At 49.7% G+C, this 15,710-nt stretch overlaps 1 protein-coding gene across 3 annotated transcripts in view; it reads right to left on the bottom strand.

The window, feature by feature from the left end:
* Positions 1-299: 299 nt before the first annotated feature.
* TGFBR3 (transforming growth factor beta receptor 3) overlaps positions 300-15,710 on the bottom strand; it is a 179,071-nt gene continuing 163,660 nt past the window's right edge. For 2 of the 3 annotated variants that reach the window (XM_072968230.1, XM_072968232.1), the window contains 3 exons: positions 13,320-13,361; positions 10,340-10,447; positions 300-614 (listed from right to left, as the gene is read on the bottom strand). In XM_072968230.1, the coding sequence (XP_072824331.1) occupies positions 496-614; positions 10,340-10,447; positions 13,320-13,361 (269 nt within the window). In that variant the 3' untranslated portion in view covers positions 300-495. The remainder of the gene's footprint in view (positions 615-10,339; positions 10,448-13,319; positions 13,362-15,710) is intronic. The other variant, XM_072968231.1, reaches the window with a different exon arrangement.

The raw sequence follows: 15,710 nt of genomic DNA, 5'->3' as shown, positions 1-15,710 counted from the left end.
GCATCCAGAAGGTGCAAGGCAGACATGGGGGAGCACACTGAGGAAGTCCTGAAGCATCTCTTTTGTTTTACCTCTTGGTCCAATTGTAAAAGGATCTCTGGCCGCATCACCTCATGGGTTCTCCTATCTGGCTACTTGCCTTTATCAGCTCCTAGAGTCCGGGTAACATGCAGGGCCCCAAACAATGGACGTTCTTACCTGGACAAAGCAGCATCTTAAAAACTGGCATGTGTTTCACATTGAAAACCCCCAAGCCTGTGAGGGGCGGGTGGAGAAGGCCACCACCTTAGCTTTCTCGGATGAATCCTAGTGTGTGGCAGAAGCCCAGGGCCCACATTTGTATTGGCCCTGGGTAGGGGGTGGTGAACACAACAGGTGATCTGTATGTTGAAATTCACTCTCTTTCCAAGGGAACCACAATTAAGCCGTCGGAGCCTGCGGGCTGGACCCAGGGCACGGGCCGCCAGGCCCGCGCTAGGCGGGAGCAGGGCCGGGCTAGGCGGTGCTGCTGCTGGAGCAGGGCGTGCTCTGCGTGCTGCCGATGCTGTGGGCCGCGCTGCTGTTTTCCGAGGCTGGCGGGGAGGTGGGGACCTGCTGCCTGCCTGCCGTCTCTCCTGCAGTGAATGAAGACAGGGGCGAAGAAGGACGCACGTTACCCGCGTGTGCTCCTGAAAAGACCACCTCATCTGGTTCTTCTCAACCGTGGGCAGAAGCAGCTCGACCAGAAGGCCTTCCACCCTAAAACTCCTCTGTCTGTCGGTGTTTTGCTTTTAAAGCTGCTTGCGTGGGGAAAAGAGAACTGTCTTTAAGCTGAGAGGCAGTTACAGGGGCCAAGGCCCCAGCGAGCTGAGGACAAAGCCCCAGGGTCTCAGCGCCCAGGCCTCTGAGGAAGCCGCCGGCGTCGGCGCTGTGCCACTCGGCGGACAAGCACCTGTGCTCAGGGAGCACCTCCCCCGTAAAGGTGTCGTCGGGCTTGGGGGGCGGGACTTCCGCGCTGTAGTAAGAGGATCGCGGCAGTCTGGAGGCCTTTTCCTGAATGCATTTTGTCAAAATGGAGGTGGTGGCGCCTGGACTGCCCCGAACCACAGCGGAGTGTCGTGTGCGCCAACCACACAGCCCACCTGAGAGACAGGGCTGGGAGGAGGCGGCTCTCAGAGGACCTCTGGGGGAAGGGGTCTAGCTGTTAGCACATGGGGGCCTTTAGGTGCCAGGGAACCCCCCCATCCTGAGGTTCACTGCAGGCTGCAGCCTGTGTATCTCCCACCACATGCAGCACCCCACTTTCCATGGCACACCCCACTGCACTGCACTCCTCGGGCCAAACGCACAGTGCTGCGGACCGGAGGGGACCGTGGGCCGCACACATGGTCTGCAGTTAGCGCTGCAGAAGGCTCTAGCGCTGTCTTGTCTTCAACGAAACTGGCCTCAGAGCAGCCCTCAAAAAATGGCTCCCGGTAGGGAAAAGCGATCAAGGCTCTCTGATGACAAACACTGCATTTTCTTTGAAAAGTCAAAGGATAAACTTCATAAACTTCTGGCCAGCAGTCTCCCCGCCCTGGTGTGGGAAGCCCCAGAGGGCCAGGTCTGTTTGTGAATGAGCCTCCTCCTTCCTGTCAGGCTGAGATACACTGCTATCAGCCGGAGATAAGCAGCACTCTGGCCTCTTCGTGAAAACAAAACACACCAGCAGAGGCCCTGCCCTCCCAGGACAGGAACTCAGCCCAGGCCTCCCCCTCCCCTTTGGGGCCCCTCTAAAGCCTCTGCCAGCGCAGCAGGTCTGCACAACATCGGAGCGGCCCAGGCCTCTGGGCCTGGCCACCGCCTTCCCGTCACCCCTCTCCTCCAGCACCGGCTACAGCACATGTTCCTGCCTCAGCCTCGGGGCCTTCCTGCTGCATATCTGGCCCCTGCTGCATTTCCTCTGATTATCTGTTCATCTGGGGTCAGCGGGAGGAGAGGGGAGAGCAGGTCAACATTCCCCAGAGGCCGAGAAACTGCACTTCGCTCTTCTTTTCTCAGCAACTTATCCTTCGGACCCTTCCCAGCACTGCCCTCCACCCTCCGTGTGTGCAGTAATGAAAGGTAGGGAAGTCTGCCTCAGTGACAGCAACTTTCTGCCGGAAACCCACTTTCCCCAGAGTGAGAACGTGAAGCCCAAAACGAAAACCCCCCCAAATCTCCAGACACTAGAACAACTTGTGATAGACTTGAAAAACCCCGCCCCCGGCAGCCCACATGCTGCTCCACACCCAGCTGGATTCTCATGGTATCAATTAGCAGGGCTAGTGTGGCTGCGTGTTGTGCAAAGCACATTTTAAAAATGTCATTTCCCCGTTCAAATAAAGGCTACGCCAGAAAAGCCCGAGGCCAGGCAGCACCCAGCTCCCAGCCCGGCTCACCTGGGCGCCGTCTGTCCGGCCGGGGAGCAGCCGGGCAGGATGGCTGCGGCTCACGAACTGACGGCGAGCCAGCCTGTCTCCTCCGCACTTTGACACGTGCTGATTATTCGCATCCAGGAAAAGTGCCACTGCTCCTCCCTGCCCAGGAAGCCTGAGTATTTGCTTTCCGAGCTCTATTTGCCAAATGCAGTTTGTTGCCACGCCAGTTTGTTTTAGTCGCTGCCCATTAAAGAGGTCTTTCAACTCCCAGAGTTTTGGAAACTCTTCTGCCGCTAATGCCAAGCACTGTCCAAAGCGAGACCCCAAGCAGAACAAAACAAAGACGTTCCCTGTGCTCGCGACCGCAGGACACCCTTCAGCTCAGTGGGCAAGTCAGCCGGACCTAATAATCTACTGACTTTGAGCCGATGGATTCTCAACGATCCTCCCTGAAGTGTGGAAACCACCTCCCTTAGACAATGCTCCCTCCCGCCTGAGGCTGTTCGCACACGAGAGACATGCGCTCTCCCAGTACAAGCAAGCGTTAAAAAGTTTCACCTTCTGAGAAGCTGAGGAAAGCTTTCTCCCTGTCAGATCCAAGTGGCGCTACAGAAGAGTCCACCGGGAGAAAGCAGGTTTCATGTGCAGATGTTTCTGCTTGAACAGCACTGTTGTCTCTTGGGTTTTCTGAGATGGGCTCCTTGGTTCCTGCTCTCTATCACAGTGGCCTCCGATTTCTTGGAGCACTGACGTTCTCTAAAATACCCGTGGGGTGACAAATACAACCAGCCTACCTCTGGAGAAGGTGGGCAGGGAGGACCTCACTTAGCGAGTGTGAGGGGTTCGACGAAGCCTCGCTGCCCATAAACATCAAACTTGGCCGCGAGAAGAAACGTGTTCAGTCCTCATGCTTCACTCCATCTCAAACCACTGAGGGGGAGATACCTGGGGAGGAGGGGGTGGATAGTGGAAGCGGGCATCTGGTACATGGGGTACCTGGGAGGAGGGGTGCTAGGACAAGGACGCACCCCCCAGCTCACCCGGGAGCCTGTGGCGGGGCCTCGGTGCTGCCAGATGCGCTTTCAGGAACAGAAACGCATGTGTCGTAAGGGACAACCTGCCTCCTTTGCTTAGCCTGGCCTGGAGTGCTCCAGGTCCGACTCCCTGCCACCTCTGGGGAAGTCTGCCTTACAGCCTGACTCGTACCTCTGAGTCCTTCAGCGCCGCAGGGCCTGGGGAAGAAACTTTATCTAAGAAAGATGTGGGTAACACGAAGAGGCTCTATGGGGAAAAAACAAGAATTTTAAAGACGGTGAGAGGAATCTCGATCATTGAGCCCAAAGCAGACTGTCTGCAAACAGTGCCCACAGAGGATTACTACACAGAGCAGCAGACAGGTGTTCTTCATCTCCCTTGAGGGCAGAACAAGAGGAAGTAAGTTTAGATGGAGATTTCGGTCAGAGAGAAAAGAACTTGCTGATTACGGGGACTGGTTAGTTATAGCGGGAACTTATGGAATTTCTTTCTTGGGAGACATTTAAGCATTGGACTGAAAACCACATGCCTGGGGGTGATTTACACTTAATATTACTTGATGCTAGAAAGAAAACAGGTATTTTCCTCTGGGCCTATGTGTTGGTTGCAATTTTGTACCAATTATTGTCTCAATTTCTTGATTCCCTAATTGTGACTATTTTACAAGCTCACTCCCGTAAGGAGAGTGAACCAGACCACCTTTCTTTAGAGAAGCTTTCAATCACTGTTTATCATTTTCAAAAATTGCCCCTCCTCACGTTTCAAGAAAGAAGACTTTCCTTTTGTAGGCAAAACTCTGCAGGAGGGGGTGAATCAGAAGTTACACGTTTGGCGAAAGGCAGGAATGTCCCAAGGCAGGAATCAAAATCTTTCAAAATATCCTGTCTGCCACCTTCTTTCTATACTGCTGCAATATAGCCAGCCTGTGGACACCTCCGCTTTGGCTTTCTGTGGGCATCTTATTTTGGCTTAACCTGAGCACCTGGGTGAGAGGAGCGGCTCCCGCCTTCTCTGCAGCCGTCCCAGGGTTCCCATCCGCTGTGGCTGCACCTGTCTGATCCCTGGGACGTAGCCGCCTGCCTCCTGCTTTGGTTCTACCTTAGCCTGCTTTCTTGCTGTTTCTGTCTTCGCCTGGACTAGACTTGAGGGCATGGAGAAACTTCAGATTTCTAAAAACGTTGGAAGCCTCTAGAGATGCTTCTAATTACAAGCTCTTGCCCGACTCAGGTGGACCTGGGAACGGGCCTGACTCCTGCTGTAAGAACACGTGGCGGGATCAGCCGAGGACGGGGGCTGGGACAGGCACCGCGGACGCAGCACCGCGGCGGTTTCTGTCGCTCTGGGAAACATGTTCCTTCTGCTCTTGGATTTTTTTTTCTGTCTACACATCTGAGAAACCTTACATTTTTGTAGGATTCTGGAGTTCAGGAAGCTTTTCACACGCATTTCCTGTTTAAGCACTCACCCCTGTGAAGTAGAGACCATCTCTTTGTCTACCTAAGGGAAACGTGGTAAATATACCTGGCCCGGGTAACAAGATTAGCAGTTGCAGAAACTGGACCTTAGAATGCAATCTCTGATGACAGCCGGTGCCCGAGGGTTGTACAGATAACATGCAGAAGGTGGCCTCCCTCCCGCGCTTTCCCTCTTTCTCCTCCTCCTATCATCAGATTTTGCATCCTGCTGAGAGACCACAAAGGCAAATTAAAGTAAAGGAAAGATCAATTATAATGACTTCTAACCCACCCGTTCTGCACAGTTTTGCCTGCAAGTGGAAGGTCTTTTAGCTTGGAGAATGGGGAGGAAAGGTTTTTGAAACTGATCAAAAGTGATTAAAACCTTCTCAAAAGGTAGTTTAGTTCACTCTTCTCACAGGAGTGAGCTTGTGAAATAGTCACAATTAGGATATCAAGATTTGAGACATTAACTGGTACAAAATTACAACCAATTCATAGGCCTAGAAGAAAATCTTACCAAAATGACAATTTACAGATTTGTAAAAGAAGGAGGAGGCAGACTGGAGGCAAGATGACAGCACTAAGGTGCTGGAAGCTGGTGACGAAATGGGCAGGCAGAAGCTGACTCAGCAGATTCAAGAGAACAGGTCCTAAGCCAACTGTAGGAAAAGCCGAGAAAAAGCCAGGCAGTAACACGGAAGCCCTAAGAACTCAGGAAACGGTGGCATCAGGTCCCCCAGGAGACAGCGTGAACGTGGGGCTGTCAGCCGTGGGATTGGCTGAACTTCCATGTAAGAAGCGCTAACATTTTTCAAAATCCCCTCCTTTAACCCACGGTGCAGGGACGAAGACTCTCCAAAGAGGATGAAACTAGGGTTCCAGGAATGACCAACACCCGGCAGGACTGAAGGTGGGGAACCATGGTGGCAGAGAAGGGTCACACTAACGTCTACCTGCTGAAGGATGTGACCCCCAGAGTGCAGACAGCCAGACCTACAGCCTCCAGGAAGGAGAGAGGAAAACCTGCTTCACGGGAAGCTTCATGAGCTCAAGAGGAAAGATCCAAAGACGTGGGATCAGGAGTCCCCCAGTAAAGGCCCAGCCAGGTTGCTGGGGGAGAGCTCACAACCAGCCTGTCCCACCACGAGCTCAGACCTTCTCTGTTCTTAAATAATTCTGTATTAACATTCTCAGGACATACTGCACCCATGAGACAAGAGTAGGATGTATGTTTTTAATTCATAGGAAGAACTTCTTGGAATTAAAAAATTTGAAGGCAGTATTAAAAACGCAGTAAGAAACTGAAAGATAAAGATGAATATATCTCCTGGAAAATAAAGAAAGGAAAAAGGTGGAAAACAGAAAAGGAAAATTAGAGGACCATTCAAAATGTCCAGCTTTCAAATAAAATCAGGGGTGAGAAAAAAATAAATAATTCTAAGAAAATTCAACAATGATGGACACGAGTTTCTAGACTGAGAGGGCTCAATGAACGCCCAGCATGACACATGGAAACGCACCTGACTCAAGCACCATCATTTAAAATTTCTTCCAGAAAAGGGGAAAAAGAACAGGTCAGGAATCTGAATAGCTCTGAACTTCCCAAAAGCAATCTTCTGAGCTAAAAGGCAATGAGAGGTGGTTTCAAAATTCTGAAGAAAAATTATTTATAACCTAAAATTCTATACCTTGGCAAACTATCTACCAAGTGTTTGTATAAAATGAGGACATTTTCAGACAAGCAAGGTGTGAAGAACATGCACCTCTTATGTTCCCTTTAAGTCAGGAAGGAGGAAGACAGAGGACACATGACCCAGGACACCCACATCTGAAGTCCTGAAGGAAACAGTCAGGAGAACACCTGATGTCTGAACGTGAGCAGAGGAGACCGAGACAATGGCAGAGCCAGCAGGTGGGTCAACGGTAAGTACACAGGAAACCAAGGTAACGTGGGGGCGGGCGGAGAGACAGTTACGGATCCTGGCAAAAACTAAAAGTCACGCAGAGAAATACTACTATTACACCACATGGCTAAAGTGTGGTTGGTATTTAAGGAGTCATAATAGCGTGAACAGTAAATGCTGATCTAACCAAAATTTTAGTATAATTCTGTGCAGAGGATGGTGGGGATAAGGGAGACAAGAGGGCATGAATGTATAATTGGGGAACAGGGTGAAAGAGAATTAAATTTTCATTGTCCACAGTGAGAGGCTGACAGAAGAGGCTTAAAACTGGTGAGTCAAGGGGTAGCAATATATTCAGGTTATTTAGAGGTTAACGTCCCAGACAATCAGCTAAGAGTCAAAAATGATGCTCTCGGGGGTGAGAAAAGGGAGTGGGTGGGAGGGCACTCGTGTTTCTCAGAACAAGTATTGCAGAACCACTTCAGCCTTCCAACTATGTGCATGTTGTGATAAAGCTACAAAGTTTTACTGAAAAATAAAAATAAATGCTTTTGCTCCTCTCCTCAAATGAAAATGTGCATATGCTACTCACGGCATATGACTTTCAGGACCTTTATGACCGACCGGAGGTCGGGGGCCCTGAACCAGGCCCCGGGAGCGTGACGCTTCCACGGCTCCACCCGGGCCCACCCTCCTCTCTGTACCACCTTCGTGGACAACGTAAGTTTCAGGAGTGGAGTTTTTCCAACGAGGAGAATATGGCCTAAAGGAAGCACCCCTTACTGTGTGCAAAGCTGTCACGTGACAAGGTGGGGCCCCAGCTTTTCTGGACTAACCGACAGTCTAGGTGTGTGAGCAGACATCTGCAATTCAACCTCGTGGCTCGGCTCTGCCCTCGGTGATGCAGATGGAATGGCAAGCACAAAGGGAAGGCGCCCAAGTTAAGGGCTGTCCTTGACACAGAGGCAGGTGCTGCCTGAACCCCCAGACAGGCCGTACAGGGTCTGCTTCCCACAGCGTCGATCACGTGGAAGCTGGATGGACCCGGTCAGTGTCTGCACAGACGCTCTCCCCAGCGCTGCTGCACTGTGGTCTCTTCTTATGGAGACTTGCCAGCCGGCCCAGGTAAGCCACTGAGGGGTTTTGGATAGGAAACTGTCGTTTGGTCCCAAGGTGAGCCTTTTTCTTGCTTGCATGACACTGGTATTCCTTATGAGCAATCTTTAAAATGAACCAGAATCTACAGCTTTTAATAAGCCATCTGAAGCTGTATCATATGTGATGCTAACAGGTTTGGAGCCCAAATGACAGTGGTTTTTAGCTTTTAGCTTCTGAAGCAGCATAATTTACCTTGTTGGAACCCGTCGCAGGAAGGGTGCGGTATGTTTTTTTTTTCAATCTACTTATAAATCTATTTCCGTATTAACAAAACTTTAAAAACTCCTTAAGTCTCTGATTCGGGGGAGAAGGGAGCAGTAATAACACACCGCGGAATTTAATGAGCAGCAGCAGGTGCCATAAAACCAGGCTTTGCTTCCCCCAGGTTGTGAGCCTGGCTGCGGACAAGAGTCTGGGGTTACCGGAGGGAGCTCCATGGGGCGTGTTCCAGGAGCAGTGCTGTTTGATTGCCCTCTTCTGCCTCCACCTGGCTTCCGGGCCCTGCTGGCCTGAGGGTAGCTTTCGGGGTTGGAGGATGCAGCTCTGTGACCAAGGCCGGTCACGGCTCAGCAGGGGCGTGGTAAGTCTGCGGGTGCCCACCCCAGAGAAATTCCTCAGGGCTACAGTCTTCTTGGAGTACTTTCAAGTTCATTCCTATTATACGGCATAAGCCGTCAACCTCACGGCCACGCAGGAGGTTGGGAAAAATTGCAAAGAACTGTGAGTCTGAGATTTGAATGTGTCAGAGTTCCTGTGACAAAGTTACTTCCTCTAAGGTGCTCCTCTGCTAAACACTGTCCCTTCTGGTGCTGGTAGAGCTGTCCATGAAAAAGGACAGTCCTAAGCCAATTTGCCGGCGTGCGTGTGTCCCCAGAGTCATTACACTTAAGAGACTTAGTTCCTCTTGCACATGAAATATACAGTTAACCCTGAACGATGCGGGGTTAACCTGCACGTAACTGACAGCCAGCCCTCTGCACCCACGGCTCCTCTGCGTCGTGGATTCAGCCGACCACGGACCGTTGGTGCTGTAGCATTTACTACTGCAAAACATCCCTGTGTAAGTGGCCCCACACAGCTCAAACCTGTGCTGTTCGGGGGTCCCCGGGCCTCTGCTCAAAGGTTGCTGCCTGGGAGCAACAGCTGAGGACTCAAAGCCTCACTCCTGAGCTCTCCTCAGCTTCTGCTTTGGGCTGAGTGACCTCCTCGTGCTCGGCACCACAGGGTTCACTCCTCTCTCCTGCCGGAATCTAAAATAACTCAGTATTTTACTCAGAATGCAGTATTTGGAGGGAAGAGCCTGACAAGGATCAAGATGTGACCTCTCAAAATGCCCTTCAGTGCTTCTCTCCCCTTTAAAGCAGTCAGTGTTTCAGCCTGGCTCCCTGGACAGGCCAAGGCCAGGCCAAACATCGTGGCAGGCGTTGGTTCAATGGGAAACAGCACAATTCTAAAATTGCAGACAGTCTGGGCCTGCTCCTAGCCTCCGACTGATCACACCAGCAGTTTACTGAGGGTCACAAGCATCCAAGAACAGACAATACCAACTAGCTTGCTAGACAGGCCTCAGAATGCATGGATTTCCGTCCAGTAATTGCAAGGAATCTAAGAAAGCAGCAGCAGAAGGCAGACCGCGCGTTCCTTCCCCTGCACCACAGACGCCCCAGCCTGGCCTGCGTTCCGTGCTGGGCTCAGAACAGGCTCTCTGTTCAGGCCAGAATGTTTCAACCTTGGTGCCGAGGGGAAGGGGTTAGGGAGAAAGGCAGATGAGAATTTTTCGGTGTAGAAGAGCATGACTTGAAAACAAAGTGCTTTGTTTCACCATTTTTTATCTGTTTACAATTCATGAAGATATATTTTCAAATTTAAATAACTTTCTGGAAAGACATGAGAATTTTATGTTTATAAGAGAGGACATGGTATGGGTTTAAGTAAGGTTGAGAAATTCCGGTTTAAGCCATTGGCTTGGGCCTCTGGTGGACAGTGCTCGGCACCTTGGCAGATGTGGTAATAAAATCTTGGCTTCCTTTTTCACTTCCTGCCCATTTATACGTCTGCTCTGAAGTCTTCAGCTTTGGGGAAATGGTTTATGTTTCCGGTTTGTTTACATTAACTTTCTTCAATCAAACCCTAACCACAAAACAGCTTTATTTGAAGCTAAACTTCAGCAACATCTCAGTTGCAATTAACATAAATAGTTTAAACATCCCTTTTCTAAATCTGCTTAAAGCAAACTGTATTTTTGCAAAACCCATTTATGCCAAATACATAAACGTGAAAGCAGTGGGAATGAACGTTCCCCTTCTCGCTCGTTAGCACGCCCAGTCACCCACGGGCAAAACCCCAGGTGCCCACAGCGTGGCAGGCACGTGGGCTGTGCCAGCCGGCACTCAGCAGTCCCACTGACCTGTGTGAGAATAGATGCACCACAAGGCCCCCGTCAGCAGCGCTCCGATCACAAAGGCCGCGAACGCAATGCCCATCACGGTTAGGGTGTCCAGGCCGTGGAAAATCGCTAAAATGAAGAGAAACCAGTGCATGCTCTGAATTAGTCTGCGTTGTATGCTGCAGTTTTATAACGTTTCACAAGTATCGTCAGATAGGCTGAGCAATGATGAATGAAACCCGAGGCTAAAATGAGGGCTCCAACCACACACACTGTGCTTGTAACTTGCAAATATTTTCTCAAAAGAAAAATGAAATTCTCGGATTTCCAAGATATCCCCTGCTTGCAACTTATTTTGAGCAAAAAACTTACTAAAATATCAGATTTGTCAACTCTGTAAAACCCTAAGTCTGTGGTTCATTGTCTCCGTCTGAGGACCTACTATCTGAATGACAAAGTGGCTCGAAAATTCAAAGATGAAGACGCTTGGGAAAGTAAGGTGAACTTCCATTATCAAAATCTGACTTATTGCTTCTTATTCATTGGATGCTTCCAACAATGAGACACCACATACAAAACATACTTCAAATACAAACGTACTTTCACGAACATGTACAAGTAAGAAAGATAATGAGGAGAAAGGTGGCGAGAAAGAGAAAACAGAATAAGGATAAAGTGCTCCCGTGGGTAACATGTCACTGACCCCCTCACATCAGACCCTCCTTCTCAACAATCTACCGTGTCATTTAACACAACATACTTTTCCACACTTTTCCAACCATGATCTTTCCTCTGAGGAGAACAGAAATGCTTCTTAGTGGAGAGTGATGTCAATTTTATGGTCAGCAAAACATATAAATAGAACCAATTGTTCCTCCGTTTGGCAAAGATTTTTATATTTGAAATTAATTCCAGGCCACAGAAATAGAACATTTCCTTCCATTTAAGAGAACTACCCTCTTCCTTTAAGAGAATCATTTATAAAAAGTAAAAATCAGTGTCCAAGGGAGAGAGGTTTTCGGTGGAGTAAAATTTCTAAGGCCTCCCTTTGTGGTATAAACTGCAGCTGTGGGGTCTCCCGACTCTGTCCGTGCTGTTCCTGCGCTCCCCACCCGCCAACAGCGACTCTGGCCAAGCTCGGTGTAAGTTCAGACACTGTCTTTCAACTCACGTCACTGCAACAGATACACCTGCAGACAAATGTGACCCTTGACAGCCCCACCCCTCGCCAGGGCTCAGGAGAGGTGCGGCATGGTGGAGAGGGTTCTGAAGGACCCAAGTTCCCAAGTTCTGGTCCCCACTCCTCCAGTCATGGGCCCTTTAACACCAAGTTAAATGGTGTTCATTTAACTTCTAAAAAATGGGACAGCACTACATCACTGGCTGAAGGTGGGGGGCGGTAAACAAAAGGAGCTTGTAAAAGGGGTGGGGACCCCCTAGAAGGAGCAGGCACCGGGAAGGACTCCACGGGCTTACGACCGCGCAAGCCGCCAGCCTTATTTAATCTGTAGGACACAGATGAAAAGATGGCTCATCCTGTCGCGCCTCCAGATGCAAACGTGGGGCATGATTCAAAGTCTGTAGTGGAAATATTCTAAAATTCTAAAGACGGAGGTGTCACTCATGAGAATCAGACCAGGTGGGTACGGGAGAGCGTGTCTGTATGGGCCCCTCCCTGGGTTCAGGACACTGCTCCAGGACACTGCTAAAGCAACACCCCTACTAGGGCAGTTCACACAGCACTCGGCACGAAGGGCCCTCTGGACCTACTGCTGTGTGTATGCCACGGGCCCAGCCGTGGAGGCTCGTCTGGGAAGTCGAGGAAAGGAAGAAGCACAGACTCCTCACACGGCAACAGTACTGGAAGCGCTCTGGGTGCAGCCTCGGTGCCCGTCGTGGCCCTGGGGAGTCACCTCAGTACTTCTGGGGTGAGCTTTCTTCTGTACCAAGAAATGAAGTGGGCCCAGAGGATTCCCAACGCGTTGCTTTGTAGCAGCTGGTCTCCTTCTCTTTTTCTTACAAGCCCTCTCCCAACATCCTGAGCCCAGAGCTTGTCTTAAAGGTACAGCAACTAGCTCCTTCAGCACTAACTCCTCTGAGCAGGCAGGTATTGCTGACACATAAAGCAAGCCGCTCTCACAGCTGCATGCTAATGCCTTCAGATCACAAGCGATGTAAGTATGCAACATCTCTCTCTAAAACTAAGAAAGTTACTCCCTTCCCATTAAGATCATATACACACCAATGGGTCACTAAATGCATATTTTAAAATGGCAAAGTTAGGGAAAAAGAAAGGAGAATGGGAAAAAGAAGATGTGGTATATATACAATGGAATATTACTCAGCCATAAAAACAATGAAATACTGTCATCTGCAACAACATGGATGGACCTAGAGATGACCATATGAAGGGAAGTAAGTCATAGAGAAAGACAAACATCATATGATAAAACTTACATATGGAATCTAAAAAAATGATACAAATGAACTTACTTACAAACCAGAAACAGACTCATAGACATAGAGAGCAAACTTACCAAAGGGGAAATGGGTGGTGGGGAGGGATAAACTGGGAGTTTGGGATTAACATATATACACTGTAAACTACTACATATACAACAGATAAACAACAAGGACCTACTTTATAGCTCAGGGAACTACATTTAATACCTTGTAACAACCTGTAACAGAAAAGATTCTGAAAAAGAATATATGCATATGTGTATAACTGAATCACTTTGCTGTACACCTAAACCTAACACATTGTAAATCAACGATACTTCAATAAAAGAAAGAAAGAACAGAAAAGCAAAGAAAAAAAAAAGGAGAATGAAGGCAGGACAGAGGAAAGGAAAAAGAAAGTATGAGAAAAAAGGGGTGAGGGAGAATGAGAGCAGAAGTCTCCTTATCAAAACTCAAAGTCTGGCAAATGTTCCATAACCAACTCATTCTTGTAAAAGCCCAGGAGGCTTTATTTCGAAACAGTTGCATAAAGACTTACGTGGAGAAACTGGATTCGGTTCCTTAACGCCTGGACCTGTTTCTGAAACAAAAACATAAGTCACGATGCATTCTACAGACCGAATTCTAAGCAAAAGGTCGTCAGACCCTCCGCAGAGGCTGACCGTCTCCTGTCTGCTGACACTTACTTTGCGAGAGCTCCGCCAGTTACCCGCTTTAGAGACGCGATTACTCAGGAACGTTAAGCGCTGTACTGTTTATGACCAACTGTCCAGTTTCTTCAATTTGAAGAAAAATTGAAGGCAAACTCCTAAACTTAAGGAATCTGAGTCTGGTAATTCATGTGTGTGAGCACCTTTACATCTATTTACAGAAGGATCCAATACCTGTGAATACCGTATTTCTCCATTGTGTTCAGTATTACTCCACTTTCAAAAAGTCTTTTAATTTAACGTACGAAAGTGTAAAAGCATCTTCATCCTTCTATCCGTCCCACAGTACAGCTCCTCCCCATCGCGCACCTGCAGTATTACTGAGCTGTTCTAACGGGTCTCCTTGTCTCCACTACTGCCCTCCCCAAATATTCCTCTCCCTGTACGGGTCACGGGGGTGAGCGACACTTCCAGAGTCCAGAGCTGATGATGCTACTGCCCTGATTAAACCACTCAGTGACTTCTCTTCATTTACAGGGAAAAAGTCCAAACTCTCCAGCACGGCACACCGAGTTCTGCCTCCCTGGTCCGCCCAGCTCCGCAGCCTCCTCCTAACGGGCCGCTTCACCCGCGCGGGGCTCCCCGTAGTTCATGAGGGCAGAGACGAGTTCTTACTCATCTGAGTGTCCTCAGGGCTCAGCCGGGCTTGAAACAGCCCCACCAGACTTGCGGGCTGAGGGCTGGCTAGAACGCTGGGGGACGTTTTGAAAATGGAGGCAAGAGAGGAAAGTCGGAGTAAGACTGTGTGAAGGCGCGTGTGTGCTTTGACGTCTCTGTATAGGTAGTGCTTTCCTGCTCAGAAAGCGCTGCACGGTCTGACCTCAGCTGAGGTTTCAGTCAGCCCCACGAGGGAGGCAGGAAAAGAGTTCTTGTCACTCTGTCCCAAACGAGCAGCCTGGGGCTGGAGTTGTGTGACTAGCCCAAGGCCACGGCTGGAAGGCGTCAGGGCAGGGGCCGAGCCAGGATTCCAGACTCCGCCCAGCGGGCTGAACGGCTAGCGAGTGTCCTCGGCCGGGGAAGACCCGACCAGGAAGCCACCTGCGCGCAGACAGACGTGTCACAGAGCGAGGGGGGGGCGTCACGGCCCCCGCTTAATCTTACACAAGTGAACTAAGGATTCGTTTTATATTTTTAAGTCATTACAAAAATCAAAATAATATTTTATGAGATGTGAAAATTATATGAAATTCAAATCTATTCCCTAAATAAGGTTTTACTTGAACATAACCAGGCTCACTCAGGCGCATACTGTCCACAGCTGCTCCCCTGCGGCCACAGTGGCGAAGCAGTCAACGCAGGGGCTCCACGAGCCGCAGACTGAGACCATCCACCACCTGGCCCTTGAGAAGAAGTGTGCTGAGTCCTGGCGTGGGCTCTGCCTGCTCTTGAGAGTTTAACGGTGTAAGTGTTTAGTGCCTCTTTCAGCTCCCCTTCCTTCAGTAAAGAAGGAGCACACGCCTTGTGCCGGAACACGTGATGAAGCAAAAGAACCTGTGAAAAGTTGACCAAAACAGGCAGCATTCATAAAAATAAAGATGCTAGCGAGGACTGTAAATTCTCAGGACTGACCATCTCAGCAGGCTGCAGCATGAGGCGTCATGGTCTAGCTCCAGGGGAAGGAATGCTACTGGAGGAATCAAAGCCACTGCAGCTGCATGGCGCCCCCTGGAGTTGTGCGACACCGTGGCCCCGGGGGCAGGATACATGGGAAAGGCATACGCAAATAAAACCACTAAGAAAATTAAAATAATTGCGTGTCTTTAAGAAAGCCTATTTCAGTACGCAGAACACACACCAGCTACACAACACACGTAAGAGGCCGCTGCCTGGGAGTTTGGCCCATCAGCCTTCCTGGCAGCAATACAGCAACAACAGCGATGCCTGACATTTGTACATTTGTGTAGTGTTTTACAATCGACAACCAGCTTTCACTTGCACATTTGCTCATTTTAAACTCCCAGGAGTCCTATCAAGCAGGGGTATCTAACCACAAATTCTCCTGTTTTCAAGAAGTCATGGTCTGATACGCTGAGCTAAGCACAAAGGCATGTAAAGGTCTCTGCAGCGTCCGTCGCGCGAGAAACACACACACTCCTGGGAAGAGTTGCATCCAGTCAACCACCCATGGTCACACTCTGTCCCTCAGGACCCCCAGGCGGTCTTAAATAACGACTCTCCCCCGAGGAGACCTCGCCTGGGAGAATGCAGGTTTCACAGGA

This window comes from Vicugna pacos, chromosome 9, assembly GCF_048564905.1.
Source record: "Vicugna pacos chromosome 9, VicPac4, whole genome shotgun sequence".
In the NCBI taxonomy this organism is placed as follows: Eukaryota; Metazoa; Chordata; class Mammalia; order Artiodactyla; family Camelidae; genus Vicugna; species Vicugna pacos.
Note: the sequence above shows the minus strand (reverse complement) of the source record. Positions and strands in the feature narration are given on the sequence as shown.